The 17,500-nt window shown below is 42.0% G+C and overlaps 1 protein-coding gene and 1 pseudogene across 2 annotated transcripts in view; both read left to right on the forward strand.

Moving 5' to 3' along the window:
* LOC138000808 (N(4)-(Beta-N-acetylglucosaminyl)-L-asparaginase-like) overlaps nucleotides 1-17,500 on the forward strand; it is a 230,964-nt gene that overhangs the window by 7,195 nt on the left and 206,269 nt on the right. For both annotated transcript variants that reach the window (XM_068847463.1, XM_068847462.1), the window contains exon 2: nucleotides 3,919-4,027. In XM_068847463.1, the coding sequence (XP_068703564.1) occupies nucleotides 3,919-4,027 (109 nt within the window). The remainder of the gene's footprint in view (nucleotides 1-3,918; nucleotides 4,028-17,500) is intronic.
* Nucleotides 12,569-16,014, forward strand: LOC137999406 (uncharacterized; annotated as a pseudogene).

Here is a 17,500-nt window from a genome sequence, read left to right on the forward strand (position 1 = left end):
GAAACCGCCCCGTTGCAATAGCTTTCCTCACTTCTTTGAGCTCTTCATCATCGGCAGAGGCCTCTTCTATCTCACGTGTTGTGAGTGCCGTTGGTGTTGCACTTGCAGCAACAAACCTAACATACTCCTCAGTGCACCACTGGTGGTGTTCAGGTTCGACCCTCGTATGGAGTAGATGCGACAATGGATCAGCAATGTTCTCACGCCCAGGCCTGTCTATCACACTGGAATCATATGGCTGTAATCTGAGAACCCATCGTTCTATGCGTTCACATGGTCTTGACCGTGGACCATATATGACCTCTAAAGGCTTGTTGTCGGTCTCTACAACAAACTGCATCCCATACACATAGAATCTCTTGCATGCTCACACCACACCGAGCGCCTCCTTCTCTGTCTGGGAGTATCTCTGCTCACATCCAGTCAAACTACGACTTGCATAACATACCGGTGTCCATGTACTGTCCTGCTTCTGTACGAGAACAGCGCCCAGCCCAACTGGACTGGCGTCCGTGATTATCTTGGTGGGCGCATTCCCCTCGAAATATGCCAAAGTACAAGCTTCTGCCATCTTCTGTTTGAGACATTCAAAGGACTTCTTCTGCTCTGGTCCAAATTCAAAGGGTGTCTCTTTCCTTGTCAGTCTTCGCAGTGGTTCAGATAAAGTGGCAAAGTGAGGTATGAACTGGCTGCTGTAATTGGCTAAACCCAGAAAGCTACGTACATCTGACGCACTCTTTGGTTCTTCCACCTCTAGTACTGCTTTAACACGATCTGCTGTAGGACCAATGCCTTTTTCTGAAAGCAGCATGCCCATGAACACCAGCCTGTCCGTGTTGAACAAACATTTCTCAGCATTTAAAGTGAGACCGCACTCTTGCAGACGCTCTATAGTTTGGTGGAGTTGCCTGTTGTGTGTTTCTATGTCGGGACCATACACCTCAATGTCATCCGAAATGTTTTCGACACCTTCAATACCTGCCAAGGCTGAAGCGATTTCATGCTGATATTGTTCACTGGCAGAACAGACCCCAAAGAGTAAGCGCTTGTATCGAAACAAACCATCAGGTGCAGCAAAGGTTGTGATTTCCCTGGATTCTGGGCTCAACTCCAACTGGTGGTACCCCCATTTAAGGTCTTATTTACTGAAGACCTTAGAGCCATTCGTTGTATGTAACACCTCATCAACTGTAGGAATTGGATATCGTCTTCGCATAATGGCTTGGTTTGCCTGTCTCATGTCCACACACAGGCAGATGTCCCCGTTGTTCTTTGGAACAATCACCACAGGGTTGACCTAGGGGGCTGGACCTTCCACTGGTTCAATTATTTCCATGTCCAACAGTTCTGTGGTCTTATCTCGGATCTTTCCTCTCAAATTAAATGGCACCCTTCTATAAGGCTGTGCAATAGGTTTTACAGTGGAGTTTATATCCAGGGATATCTGTTTGTTCTTCAGTTTTCCGACACCCTCAAATACCTCTGGGTACTGCTGTTTTAAATTGTCAGCTTTACTTGTTACCATAGCAATGTTAATGCCAACTTTTAACACCCCCAGTTCTGTGGCTGTGATCTTTCCAAGCAACGACATCCCTCTACCTTTAATCACCAAGACTTCAGCTTTGGTGGATCTATCACAAACACTCACTGTGCACTTAAAACTACCCTTAACTGGCAGTGGCTGACTAGACGCATATGGGTATAGCTTCTTGTCTGGGGTAGCCACTTGTGATTCACATTTCACTCCCTTCACCTTAAGCTGTTCCCACGTCGCCTCGTCAATAATGTTGCTGCTCGCCCCAGAGTCTATTAACAGCCTGAGGTTTACTCCTCCTACTTGTACGGTGACCATTTCTGAGTGTCCTCCTTCTGTAATACTAAATGTCCTGCTGGGGCCCAGGGTCATTGTTTTTGGGTCCCCCCCCCCAACCTGGCGAGCGTATGACTTTGTCTTGCGAACTTTTTCAAAATTATCTTTCCCGCGACATTTCCTGCATGTTTTGCCCTTTGCTGGGCACTGGGGATCACGACCGAAATGTCCCAATTAATGTTATTACTCACGAAAAAACAACACAGACACAATTTGTGGGCCAAGTTGGGCAGGGAATATGCCGGCAAGGCTCGGATGAAACCACCGACCGGAGGGACCGGATGAGGGGCCTCGGCACATGTCGCCACACCGAGGGGGTGCCTCATGCCTGTGCTGCAAGGCGGGCATGGTGGCTGGCATAATGTCCTGGGGCCAAGTTAACCCAGTCCAGCAGTAGAACAACATGCCCCCTCCCTGACGGGGCTTCAGCACAGGGCTGAAGGGGTGCCGCAGGCAGCAATTCCCCGCCCCTAGTTTATTACACCTTACAGATTAACCTGGTAAGAAAGTACAGCAAGGGTTTTTTTTTTGTTTGTTTTTTGATAGATGGGAACACCAGAGTAAGACTAATGCCATAAACGGGAGGGGGGGAGGGATAACCTCTGAAAATTTGGTATTGCTGCACGCAACGAAGGCAGAAATGAAATGCCTTTGGATTACAAAATTAAAATTATCAATAGAGTCACCCTCTGTGATAGCAAGAGGATGACTGTTCCAGAATCTGGGAACTTCAACAGCAAATGCCCGGTCTCCAAAGGTCTTGCACCATGCAGGTGTAAGGAACCTTGAGAAGACCCAGGTGTCACTGCGTAGGGAGTAGCGTCCCAGAGTCTTGACTTGCAAAAGATCCTGCAGACACATTGGCGGCATGCCCCTGAGATCTTTGAACACAAGAGGGGCTATTTGTTCAAAAAGGGATTACTTAAGCTATCGTTGCTCAGACGTTCAAGACTTTGCTCGTTCACCATTCCGTAGATTGAACTGACGTGGCAACGTGCGAAACAGATGCAACGAATAAACCATCACCTTGGATACTGCTAGCTGCAGCGCACATGCACGTGTAATAGTGTTAAATGTGATAGCCGAACGAATGCAACACTGTTGTTCACATCTTAGAACAAAAGAAACGTTGGATGATGTTGAAGACGATGTTTGATGGAAATCAAACTTTGTTCAACAACTTCCAACATCATACAACATGGTGGCCAAACGAGTGCAACATCTTCGATTCAACAATGTTGGATGAAGGTACTTTAACATGTTCCGTGAACCCATTTAGCCAGGCCTTAACAGCAAGAAACGTAATAATGGACGAAAGCAAAACTCTACCCTAAGCCTGCCCATGCAGTGTCAGTCTTCAGTGTCACCAGTCCCCCATTTGTGGGTTATTTTTTAAGGATATGTAATGATGATTATGATAATGATGATGATGATGTTATAACAGGGTTTGCGATGTCTTGCCCTTTGCTTTTACTGTAAACCCCCTGTTTGTGTTGTAGCTTGCTGCAGAGAAAACTCGACAGATGGGTTTATTTATTTATTGAAATGTCCTTCGAAATAGTCAGAAATGGCATTTCTGAGACCCTAAATTTAACAATTCTCTGGGGGGCCATGCCCCCAGACCCCCCTACTTTGGAGTGCCTTTGGCGCTTGAAACATCCTTTGTGTGCGTGCACCTTCAAAATCTCACTCTACGCCCCCGGTTATTTTCTAGATTGGACATGAATTGAGCCATTTTTCGATTTCTGGCTTGTCAACAGTTATAAAGACTAAATTCTCGAGAAATATTTGGAAATATGTGGATCAGATCATTGGACTGATTCACCAGATTGTTGATGTGGTTCCTGTACAACTGAGAAAAGAATTGCCATTTCAAAATCACAGACCAATTCACAATATCTTTTATTCTTGGTCTTTTTATACAATTTTTCATTACCACTAGTGATATGGTTTTTGTTTAAAAGATGTAGGTTGTTTTTGGACAAGATGGCACAGAGGAGTTTTTTATTTTTACTTAAGGTCTTATTTTTACATTTGAATGTATTCAGCGTGGCAAGTAATTTCAAGTGGAAAAGGTAGTGCAGTAGATGCAATAGAGTCTGGCTGTACAGTGTGTGAGGAACAGCAGTGTGATGGCACTGTTGGATTTGGTGGAAGGTATGTGTAATCATGCCTACATGTATACTTAAAGCAAAGATGTCATAAAGTAAAGATGTCATGAATTAAGTCTAGCTGGAAAATTAAACGAGACTTACTTGTAAGTAATAATGAAGTTTAATTGAGGTTCTGTCACAGGATGACAAAAGGCAACAGATCACATGATATAGCACAGTGTTTGCATGTATTGGGTGCATCAAAAGTGTTGGAGACAGAGCCACAAAGAAAAACCATTTTAAATGTCCATATCACCACCAAACACCAAGAACTAGGGTGGGTGTGCTAGTGGAGTGCATGTGATCTCTCGCCATTTGTCTCGTTCAGTTTTCCAGTTCTATCGGATCACCAGAAGGCGGAGATTCCATGAGACTTTAAAGTGTTGATGCACCAATACTATATTCACTGGCACAAACCTTAGTCCAAATTCAGTATATTTAAGTTCAGTCCTAAACAAAAGGCATCGTCTCGAGGCTCTGGGGAATGAATATAGACATTTGCACGAGTTTATTCCCCAGAGCCTCAAGATGATGCCTTTTGTTTAGGACTGAATTTTATACATCAAAACTGGACTATTCAGGGGTTAAAAATCATGCTTGAAATTAGGGGGTGCTGCTTATCTGCGCGTGCGGCCTATACAGGAGTTTTTACAGTAAATGAACCACACCCGGGCTTATTTCAACCTGCTGCTGTTAATTAGGCACAAAAGAAATAGTTTTTCTTACATAGGCCCCCTTTCCCTATTCAATGTTGGAAGGTAACAGAACAATTTCCCACTAAAACCCTGCACAAAATTGAATCATGGGGGTGGGGAGAGAATCAAAGAAGATGTCATAAGTGCTAGCCTTCCCAACAGTTTAGTCTAGATATGATTGTAGATGAATGTTTCAAACAACTCCAACATCCCATATCTTAGTGTACTTAAGTGTAGGTTGTCATTCAGAAACACCTTTCATAAATTGTTGCAATTTATTAGTGCCAAAACACTCTCCACCCACCAGGACAATAATTGCAGACAAAGCAGAGAGTTATTGGATAATTGTGCATACTGGCCAGCATATTGTTTTCACCCACATGATCAGCAAAAAAAGAAGTTTATGACGGCAACCAAAGAAATTTACGGGTTAGGTGCACTTGAAACATGACTGCTGGCCAGTAGGATGGAGGAAGTTATGCATAATTATCCCATAATGCTGAGCATATCAGAAGATAACATGGTAGTGACAGAAGGATACCCTGACACAGGGCATACATGTACCATCAGGTAGTGCTTAACAAGTTCTGGGTGAGGATCAGAATTCAAAGTTGGTTGCAGAGATGTTGTTGGAGACTTGGGAACATCTGAGTTTGCCAAAGTGGAGTAATCATTGTATTCTGTGCTTTGGTGTTGAGTAATTTATTTTTTGTGGGCATCTTGGAAAGAGGCCAAAAGGCAGAAAGAAATAAAAATTGTAACTGCTCCAGTTGATGGTAAACATGTAATGAAAACTATATTGAAGGCTTTCCTTTTTAGTTTAATTGTTAAATTTGATTCCTTTTCAATTCACTAATTAAGCTTCCTTTCACCCTTTACGTCATTAGTTTAACACCTTTGAGTTTTTACACTTCTTGTGGACTTTAATTGTGTTAGCTTAGTTTTTAGTTACCCTGCGTGTGTGTAGTATGGAGCTTGTCAGCGCTTATAATAATTTAGCACAAAGTTACCTTTGACTGTGCAGTGCAAGCGGGAACCGATGTGTAAGTGAAACGTTTATGTTAGTCCTTAAAGAAAGGTCATAGTGTAGTATTTTGACTTAGTAAAATCGCAGTTTCTGTAGGTTCATTTGCTTTAGTTTTACGCATGTCACACCTCAGTTTTAAGGTTCTATTTTGTTTCCTTCAATATTATTGAGAGACTTTCTGTAATTTTCATTCCTTGTAGTTTAGGTTTCTGTTTTATATAGCTCTTCTATAGGATTTTGTGCATCTTAAGTCATTTTTTTTCTTGTTTCAATATCATAGTGGCAACCCCAAAAACATCTGTTGCATCAAAGTTATGATCGGAATATCCACTATTTTTCGTATGCGATTCCTATTTTTTATTTCTTTAGCACTTAGTGATTAGTTTATTGATTACGTTGTGTTTCAGTTTAGGTTGGAATATTGTAGATTAAAATCAACGCTAATCAAAGTTGGTTCTCTGTGATACTTTTGACCTTATTTGACAACCGCTATCCAGCTCATCACGATACGTTTGGCTTGTGACTCCGCGCCTTTCAACAGACGCCGTGAGCGGCACTACAAAACACATCTGGGCACGATTTGGATCCCTGTTCCAAGAGTAAAAACCACGGATTGGATAATTCAATTAATTTCAAATAGATCAAAATCCAGCCCTGGGTAGTGTGACGGTTTGTTCTACATCCACTTATGATGGTGCGAAAACATGCAATGTTTTCATGAGCACTAGTATTTAACTGTCCAGCAACATGAACAGCTGAAAGCCAAATGTGCCTTGATATACACCATTCCCAAATTTGAACAGCCAATCAATCAAGGTCTTTTGAGCTATATTTATATGTGGCAATTGACCATCTAGCTTAAAAATATTTTAAGGCACAGAAAGCTGCTAGTAATTAAATGATTTTCGGTCACCTCCATTCCTGTTTTCTGTGTGCCAAACACTGCATCCCATCTCCGTTTGGATGGAACTAATTGACTGGTGACCCTGGGGTTGTCATGGCGAATGTCCCATTTTCCTAGATGGAACCATGGTAAGGACCTGTTGGTGGGCTGAATTTCCACTGGATGCCTTGTGTAGAGCAGAAGTTCATGATAGATTCTTGCATGTTTTGTTGCTGGAGACATTGCTCAAGTTCCTTTAATTCTTTGTTTGCACAATGGCAGCAGGATGCATTGTCGCTCCAGATTTGAACCGGTTTCCCTCTTCTTGAAATGGAACGGCAAAGGGCAGCAAGAAATGCTTCAGCTGTCAGGTTCAACACTAATTCAATATGACAGGATTCGGTTGCTAGACATACAAAGATGGCTACATAGAGCTTGAAATAGGTTGGTCTTCGTGTTGTTCCGATCTTGAGATTCAGAGCTCCTTCATAATCAACTGAAACCCTTTCATTACCAAAGCTTGGAAGAAGACGTGCAGTTGGTAGTTGACCCATGAGTTGTGTGACAACCTGTGGAGGGGTGCATTGACATGCCACGCATTGGCGTGTGCACTTGCGTACAGCTCTGTGTGCACCAACAATATGGTAGAGATCTTGAAGAGATCCTAGAGTGAGCTTTGGAGCAGCATGACATAGACGGTTTTTTCTATGAAGGATCAGTGCATGGTGAGAATGATAGTCTTCCAGTGACTGGGAGAGATGTCCACCTACTCTTAATAGACCATTTGCATCAAGAAATGGATTTCATGGTTGTAGAATTGGACAAAGGGAGTGTTTTCCCCTTCTGAAGTGCTTTCACTGTTTCTGGAAAGATCTTAGCTTGTGCTTGTTTGAACAACCAAGTTTTGGCTTTAGACAATTCAGACACAAAGGTGAGATGAGAGCAGGTAACAACACAAAATACCCAAGCAGTAACTCTCAGGAGATGCATGTAGTCAGAGTATCTTTCAATGTCGATCACAGGTTTGGCTTTATTAGGTGCAGTGGTTACTTGAAGAGTGACTTCCTTTTGCTCTTTGAGCTGCAAGCTTGCTTCATCAGTGCCTGAGGAGTAAAGAGTCTCCAATGAAGGAGGGGCAGAAATCTTGGAATGCCAATCTGAAGGATCTTCTTTCAACCAACTGGGACCATTCCACCAGAGATTGTGGTGAATAACTTCTCCTGGTGGAATGCCACGCGATCCAACATCAGCTGGGTTTTCTTCGCTGATGACAGGAGCCCATTTTTAAGGGGGAACATTTTCTTGAATTTTTCCGATTCTGTTTGCTTTGAAGTTCTTGAAATGCTGACTTCTACCATAGATCCAATAGAGAACAATGATACTGTCAGTGAAGGCATAAAGATTGCAGGTTGGGATGGCCAAGATTTCTTGGAGATGCTTCATGAGTTGTGAGAGCAAATGAGCTCCACAAAGTTCAAATCGAGGTAAAGTAACCTTCTTGATTGGTCCGACACACGTTTTGCCATAACAAGGGAAGTGGAGACTCCGCTGGCAATGTCAAGGCTTTTTAAGTATGCAGCACTACAGTAGGCCCTCTCGCTGGCATCCGAAAAACCTATTAATTGACCAATGACAATCACACTGCTGACTGGGGTGTAACAGCGTGGAATGCGGATGTTTGAGATTTCAGGGAGCTGTGTTCTCCAATTTAGCCACTCTTTCTGAATGTCTGGTGGGAGGCTTCATCCCATGTTGTGCCTCTTTCCCAGAGACGCTGGAAGATTATCTTTGCTACAATGGTGGCACACGAGATGAGACCAAGGGGGTCAAAGATCTTTGCTGAATCAGACAATAATTCATGCTTGGTAATAAGTGATTCTTCAGTGGATAATTCAGTGGAAGAGAATCGGAAGTAATCTTGATTGAAATTGTACTCCATTCAAGAGTTTTGACAAAGACGTCAGACTTTCCAAGGACAGAAATGTTCTTTGTGCTTCTGATATCTGGGGAGATTGAGTTCAAAACTTCGGGTGAGTTTGAGTCCCATTTGTGAAGTTTGAATCCTCCTCTGTTAAAGAGGTCCTGAAGCTGATGATGAATTGAGATGGCTTCTTGCTTTGTTTCCACTGAGGGAAGGCCATCGTTAACATAGAAGGACTCTTTAATGGCCTTTGCAGCAAGGGGGAGCTCGGATTCATTTTCCTTTACAAGGCACAGTAATAACAATAATAATAATAATAATAATAATAATAATGATAATAATAATAATAAATTTAGTACTTGTGGCTGGTGTGATGCCAGCTATGTTGGTTACACGTGTCAACATCTCTACCAACGGATCGATGAGCATAAAAGATCTGGTTCAATATTCAATCACAGCCAAAGTCAACATCAATCAAGAACAATAACATCTGACATGTTTCGCATTCTTAAGAAATGCTCATGCAAACTTGATTGTCTTGTGTATGAAATGTTCCTTATTCGCGAGCACAAACCATGTCTGAATATCCAAAGTGACTCGGTAAAGGCAAAACTTTTCATCTAGCCTCTAGGGACTTTGAACTTAATCTTGAACATTAATATTCGAGTTATCTGTAAAATATTATATTTGACCTGATGATGGTGTCATGAGGACACCGAAACGTTGTCTTTAATAAGTATGTTTCTACCCGTAATTTTTGTCATCAAATCCATTACATTATCATGTTTGATAGATACATAGTCAAGTCAAAAAGTCAATATCATTGTCCAAAAAGATATGTCTCAAGTTCAGTAGAGAGTTTGTCGCTAAGAATGCAACACTTGCAATTCCAAAGGTGAATCTTGTCATTTGATAGTCCACGATTGGGTTAGTATGAATCTCTCCACAAGAACCGGTGAAAGTCCCTGTCTTCTGGTGCCAAGGTGACGGCATGGTACATCTTTGGGAAAAATCAGTGGTGACCACATAGGGATGTTTTCGGAATCAAATGAGGACATCATTAAGTGGAGCATGGACAGTCAGTCCTACAAGGAGCTGATCATTAAGAGAGACACCAGATGTGGTTCTCATTGATCCATCAAATACGACGTGTAGGTGGGTCGAGGCTTACTCCTTGTAGACAGCATGATGGGCTGAGTAAAATGAATCTTGGGCAGGTTTGTTGAGATCAGCATCTGGAACTCTTTCTGCATGGCCCAATGTGAAGTACTCATCCATGACCTTTGAATAATCTTGAATTGATCAAAGCGCCGAAGATGACGTTCAAGGGATAGGAAGCATCGTAATGCCATGGGTCGTGATTCTCCCAGGGGGGGACCCTGTGGCTAGAATATGAGCTTGACTACAAAGCGGCCAGTTTCATCACTCTTATGGCTTTGGTCAAAGTCTTGTACAACTAACTTGTCAGTTGGCGTTAGAGGTAACTCATCCCCACGGGTCTTTTCAGAGTCAATTTTACATTACAGAATTATAAACTAAGTACATGACAATGATAAAAGAAAGTGAAAGTTACTAAACTTAAGCAAGCATTAAGCAGTCATTAAACAGTCATTAAGAGCGGCTCCGCCTAAATATCGACTAAACCGGGAAATAGCCAAAAAATGGAATTTCTTCAAACTCCCCCAGAATGAAGTTCTTAGGGCACTAGTTACAAAAATATCATTTTAAGTTCGTTAAATCATTTAGTGTTTTCATTAACGAACTTTTTCTTCCCGATGGCCAAAATCGGCCAAAATCGATCGAAAATAGACGGCATATTTAGAGACTCGTAACATCGAAAGTAAAGATTATCATTAAAAACTAATTGTACGTCGCATTTCTACTCTCTTTCTTGTATATTTAGAGCTATTTGGATCGCGATTTGATTAGAAATCAAACATTTCACGAAATTTTGAAACCTTATGGCTTAAGACAGCTGAACGAGAAGTGAATATTTAGCCTATTTTCAGCTGCTCAAAAGGCGTTCTGATACATGGATTTCCCCAAAACGGTTTATACAGTCTGAAAGGGCATGATTTCTTCTTCAAATTAGTGAAATAAAATTTTTGGGTAATTAAAATCGTGAGCGCTGAAAAGGCGAAGTAAATGCAGTTCTACTTCCTGAAAACGTGACCTTTGACCTAAGCGTCACGAACGTGACAACAACAATAGACAGCAGATGTTTCGTTAGTTTTAAACATTTTCAAATGAAATCGGTCCGAAACAGTTACTGCAAGAAACTGGTAGAAGTACGGAATCTTATGGTGTCTACGAAGGAGTTAAAAGTCGCATTTCTGACACAAAATAACTTCGTTCGTTAATAGCATTAATAAACGAGCTTCAATAAAATTTGCGAAGTTGCGATGCGTTTTATGTAGCTGATACTCACCTGAACGTTTTATTTACAGCAGATGTCGACTCGTTTTCTTGGAAAAACGTTCGGAAGAAACTAAATTCAGATTTCGCCATCTTTGCAAGTACCAATGTGTAAATTCCCACCTGCAGCTGCCGAGCGCTGATAATCGTTCACCAGAGAAAAACAACCTGACTGCACAGTTGCCATCAGCAACCCCAAAGTAACATTCTCTCAAAATGTAAAGTGAAATAATGTTGGACTATTGACTGCCTTTCAGGACTAAATTAGAAAGCAGATTCAAGCTTCATTAGCTTTTAAAATTGCTTAAATTTATTTGTTTGCGTCGACTTTATTCATTTCATATATTATTAAATTAAAGTGAGTATGCGTTCCAATATTGACAGGTGTCGCAAATTTTCGGATAAATGTCGGTTGCAGCATTGGAAACAAGTCGCGAGGAGTTAACGACATAAAACTTATCAGCGGTTTCTGGATTTACTATCCTTGCCTTTTTTATCTGAAGAGAAAAGGAAAGAGGTCCAGGTCTAAAAAATTTCGTGACTTACGTGGTGTGGGCTCGTTAAGCGCCATGGCGTTCTGTGGATATTCAAAATATGTTGGGGGAAATTGCGGTGAAAGCCCAGATCGTCCGGCTACTGATCAGGTAGTAAGAATTGGTGACTGCAGCAAGGATATCAAGGGCCATCTCAAAACATGCGGCGTTTCAGAATCTGCTTTGAATTCGGAAGCAAGGCTTCTGCTGGCCCGGGCAGGTAAAGTCTAAAACTAGTCAACTATGTAACCTTCAGAATTAAATTTCACTTATCTGACCATTTCTTTCATTACTGTCAATGATAGGCATCTTTGATGAGAACGAGATCTCTTTGAATGTTACTATTTGCCCAAGACACCGCGATTTATTTGGGCTAAGGTGGCGAAGCAACCAAAAAACGTGCTCAATTCCAAATTCATGGGCAGCGCATAGGACTACTAATGTGAAGGGTGAACGTGGAGTAACCCTTGAACAGTCTCGTCGTCTCTTCAAGGCCACCGACATCGTAACCCCGGTTGGTTCAAGTAAGTTGCGTGAAATTAATCATCCTAGCCACACTGTTGTCCTGGCTTTGCAGGACAATTTTCAAGATGTAACTTCAGAGAAGTAATAGCTAATAGCGTTATATCTTGAGGTGGGGGGGGGGGGGGTGGGAGGGAGGGAAGAGGCGGTTTTCAACGGAGGAACGGTACAAATTTTCACAAGGTCCTTTTTTCGTGGAAGGTTATATTTTACTTTGTACAACTGTAGAAACATGTGTGGGAGGCCGGTGAAATTTTTAAGACAAGTCCAAGCAGTCCAAGAATGAATTAAATGTACGTTGTATCTTATAGCATTATTGTGCGAAAAGAGATACATTTTATTCTTCCTTTCTTCATTGCGCAAGGGGGTGGGGGGGGGAGGGGGAGCGATAATTTCGAAACACTGATTGCACTTACATACCTCGAAGCCCAGAATTTCTTTTATTCTTTAGCTGGCAATGTGCAAAATAGCTCAATTAAAACAATGGTAAATTAGTTCACAGTCATATGTCCGCAATGTCGGAAGAGACTCGACCAGAGCAACATTGAAATGGAAGATTCTCCAGGAGCGCAAGCAGCAGCGTCCTTAAACACGCAAGAAGCAGCCGCCGACGTATGCCACCCTCGATTGGATGAGGTAAGGATAAGATACGACCAACAAGTAAAAGCCTGACAGTGACATTTAAACTAACCTACAAAGAGCCCCGTCTGTTTAATTTACCAAGCAATTCGTAGTTAAACTGAAGCTCTGCAGAAAGGCGAATGGCAAAAAATCCACTATTACAAATAACTGAGCTAAAATTCTTGCCATCGTTTCTCTTGAATTTTTATGGGTACATGCTGTCATTGTGAGACCTTCAACCAGACCATAACAGTGTTATCGTATTATTTATATGCCAATTGTAAAATTGATATTGGTTTTTTCTAGCAACTATGCCAAGTAATATCACATTTTGTTACACGACTAAGTTAGTTCAGAGGGCGAATAACTAAAATCAGCAAATCGGATAGCTCCATTGCAGGTCCAATATTCTCTCAGTATTGGACTGGGAACTGTCCCGAATGATCCCGCACGATCACTTTTGAAAATTTGTTGGTTCTTTTATGGCCGGCTTACGTTTTCCTAAAAGAACTTGCTTTAGACGAAAAAGATTCCTTTCATTTTTCTTGCAACTCTCTGTCCCTTTTATTTTAGTAACATCAGACCAAAGTATACGCCTGTTTCGGCTCCCGATCAAAATCGCGCGCTTGAAGTATGAGATGTTTTTCCAGTCCTTCATCATGGCATTTCTTCGTAACAATTTTCAGTCGTGTGGTCAATCTCTTTTTGGTTAAGCTTGGTCGGAACCGTACTGGTAGGATATCGTCCCCATGACCTAAGGCCGGTATTCCCCTAGTACGAGCCTCGCGCTTGCTGAATAAGAAATATGTAAGTTATTAGAGCAGGATCTAGCCCACTAATGCTATTGAAACTCCATATTTCAGGAAGCAAGCTCTGCTGAGGACAGCAATTTATCGGCCATATATACAGGAATGATGGAGTTGAGATTAGACGGCAGCGACGAGGAGTCAACACAAGTGCGAGCTGAAGAGCATAGTGAACAGTACTTACGAAGGAAGCAACTCAACAAATTTCTGGAAAGTTGTAACGTAGAGAAATTAACTCAACCCAGGAAGAGGTGGGAAGAGGCGGGCCCACGTACGCGAAAAAATCACGTAAAAAAGGCAAAAGATGTCATTGTATAGCAGCTTTGGATGTGATTATGCCAGGGGATGCAGCATATTTATGGGATGCACTGCAGTCGTCAATGCTTGTGGACAAAGAGCTTGGATCTGCAGTTGGTGACGACCACAAATACCTTGAAGCCCTGGCAGAAAAATACAAAAATGCATCCTCGTGGGATACAAGAAGGCAAGTTTTGTCGATAATGGCTGATCAGTCCCTTTCAAACGCCTTCAGAGGTACTTGCCTGGTATCACTGAGTACCGAGTGAAAATTGCTCGCCAGCACAAAAATGTGTTTGGTCGGGGCGTTCCCCTTCCATTGAAGTATAGTCCCCGAATGCGAGTAGATCCTAGCCAACTTGACCATATTTTGACATTTATAACGAGTCCGCACATCATACAAGAACTCCCATTTGGACAGAAATACATGAAGTTATCAACTGGTGAGGTTGTGGAGACACCTAATGTAATTCGTAATATGATTCCGGAACGAATTGTAATCCAGTATACCCAATACTGCGAAGAAGCCGGATTCCAGCCTTTTGGACGCACAACGATGTTAACCATCCTCTCAAGCTGTAGTGCCACTGTGAGAAAGTCGTTGCAGAGTATCGACTACATTGCCGCACAAGGAAGTAAGGCCTTTGACGATCTTTGCCATGTGGTGAGGAGACTAGAAGAATGCAGGATATTGAAGAGAGATGTCGCTGGACAATGGAAAAGTTGTCTGAAGAACGGGAAGCACTATCTAAAGTCGGATTATAAGGTATTCAAGAATTAGCATCATTAATTAAATACATCGTGCCTGTAACAGCGTAGCTTGCTCCCAACCCCTTTGTATGCAACTACTCACAAATGCCCAAATTGTGTTTAAACTTGACTGATTTTCACTCACTTTCCTTATATTTATTATCAAACATGTTTGAATACCAAGCAGAGCAGAATGCAATAGAACAAACTGAGCTTCGAAATAAAATCCTTTAGCGCAATTTCCTCCCTGGTTCTCAGTACCTTTTAGCAGACTGCGACAAATTCGCCGTTACTGTATCTTTGGTCTATTTCAGTAGCCGTAACAAAATCTAGTGTGCATTGTTTCTCTCCATTTATGAGCTACTGTAAATTATTTTACTTAGTCACATAATATCTGTTGTCTGTTTTTATCAGGTGCACGTATCTCTCTCCTCGCCTGTGGCTGACCACTGTAGTGCATACGCTTTGAGCGATGAAAAAGATCCTTTGTTCAGCAGCTCAAGTGATCATTATCATGGTAATTCATGCTCCCAATGCGAAGAATTGAAAACTAAAATATCTGACATCCAGGCATACTTAAAACGAGAAGATCTGGGACTACCGGATAAAGAGTTGGATGACTTGCGTCATATTTGTGACCAAGCATTTCAAAATGTTCTGTCCTGGAAGGCCCATCAACTGAGAAGTAAAATTCAGGACTCTGCCAGAGTAGAAGTACTTGACCAACTAGACGAGTCATCCGTCATGATCACTTAGGACTGGGCCATGAAATTTTGCCCACAGAAATACCGTGAATCTCAAACTGACTGGTTTGCAAAGAGGGGCATTTCTTGGCACATAAGTGTGGTTGCAAGGAAACATCAGGGAAATCTAAAGAGTCAGTCCTTCGTGCACATTGTCAAAAACTGCACTCAAGATAGCTCGGTGGTTATCCGCATGATGGAACACGTATTGCGCACACTGAAAACGGAAAATCCTGAACTCACCACAGCATTCTTCCGGAGCGATAACGCCGGATGCTATCACAATTCAACCATGCTAGCTGCGTGTCGTTCCATGGGGGCTGCCACTGGAATCACTCTTTCTAGAGTGGACTTTAGTGACCCTCAAGGAGGGAAAGGTCCTTGCGACCGCAAAGTAGCCACCATCAAAGCACATGTCCGCAGATTTATAAATGAGGGGCACGATGTTCAAACTGCGGAGGACTTTGAAACTGCGATGCTATCAGCCGGAGGATTCACTGGGATCAGAGTGGCTGTTGTTGATTCATTGGGAATCAAGGAGAACCCCATCAAATGGGATGGCATAAGCTTGATTAACAACCTACAGTACACGGGCACAACGATAACAGTATGGCGATCCTACAACGTGGGCAGTGGAAATACAGTGGACAAACAGCTACCAACAGGGGCATACATCAGCGACTGCTCAGTTCTGGCATGCTTCTGGATGACTATGAAAAAAATTATAATTGCTTCAATTAGCTATTTTGGAGATTGCCAACAAAAGAATAAAGCCTGATTCTGATATCCAGCCGACCTACCTGCGACGTAGTCGCCGGTTCCAACTGACAACGTTTCAGCGATCTGTTCAAGTGGGTCCCCGACTCGTCTGCTATGGACGTACTCAAATTGCCGCAAAATGTAAACCGAATTGGCGCAATTTCCAACCATTCCATCTGAAAATATGGATAGTACGGGTCTGGCGGTGCTTGATATATGAACACAGCCAATGGAATTACTTATAATCTGGTCGTATTACCAGATCATCTCTTCCAAAGCCAGTCTTTTCTTTATGTACTTGGAGAAGTTTGTTCAGATGTTGTTGTATCTTTGCTGAGCGGAGGCAACATCAATCTTCAGTGTATTAGCGAGTGCTTGCCAAGAATTTTTCTTTACTCTTTGTTCTTTATATTCATGACAGGACGTGTCACATATAGCCCGGTACGCTCTTATTTCGTCCACGAACATTCAGTTTCTGGGTACATCCTCACGTGTGACTTCCTCCGCCATTTTGAAAGTAAGGAATAGTGCGAAAAATCGAGTTGTTATGTCATACATTGCGTCCGCAATTGATTTTCATCGCCGACGGCTGCTCAGGTAAACGAATTCGCAGGCAAGCCGGCGGTCAATGCCTGGGACAGATTATGATTCGCCGATAAATGTTCACTTATACCCCAGGTATGTCCGCGGCATGAGAGGACCAGGCTTAAAAGATATCGCGGGCGTGCAGTGTTTCGAAATTGTACCCCCCACCCCGTCTCCCCCGCTTCCTTTTCTCCCAAGTAAATGGCAAGTATGGAAATCGAAAAACCGCCAATAGATTCTATTGCATTACCTTGTCGCAACTTGTTTCGATGCTGAAACCAAAATTTATCCGAAAATTTGCGACACCTGTCAATATTCGAACGTGAACTCACTTTAAATTAATTTAATAATGTATCAAATAAATAAATGAAGTCGGCGCAAACAAATAAAGTTAAGCAATTTAATTTAAAAGGTAATGAAGCTTGAATCTCCTTTCTAATTTAGTCCTGAAAGGCAGTCAATAGTCAAACATTATTTCACTTTACATTTTGAGAGAATGTTACTTTGGGGTTGCTGATGGCAACTGTGCAGTCAGGTTGTTTTTCTCTGGTGAACGATTATCAGCGCTCGGCAGCTGCAGGTGGGAATTTACACATTGGTACTTGCAAAGATGGAGAAATCTGAATTTAGTTTCTTCCGAACGTTTTTCCAAGAAAACGAGTCGACATCTGCTGTAAATAAAACGTTCAGGTGAGTATCAGCTACATAAAACGCATCGCAACTTCGCAAATTTTATTGAAGCTCGTTTATTAATGCTATTAACGAACGAAGTTATTTTGTGTCAGAAATGCGACTTTTAACTCCTTCGTAGACACCATAAGATTCCGTACTTCTACCAGTTTCTTGCAGTGACTATTTGGGACCGATTTCATTAGAAAATTTTTAAAACTAAGGAAACATCTGCTGTCTATTGTTGTTGT

Source organism: Montipora foliosa, chromosome 4 (genome assembly GCF_036669935.1).
Source record: "Montipora foliosa isolate CH-2021 chromosome 4, ASM3666993v2, whole genome shotgun sequence".
In the NCBI taxonomy this organism is placed as follows: domain Eukaryota; kingdom Metazoa; phylum Cnidaria; class Anthozoa; order Scleractinia; family Acroporidae; genus Montipora; species Montipora foliosa.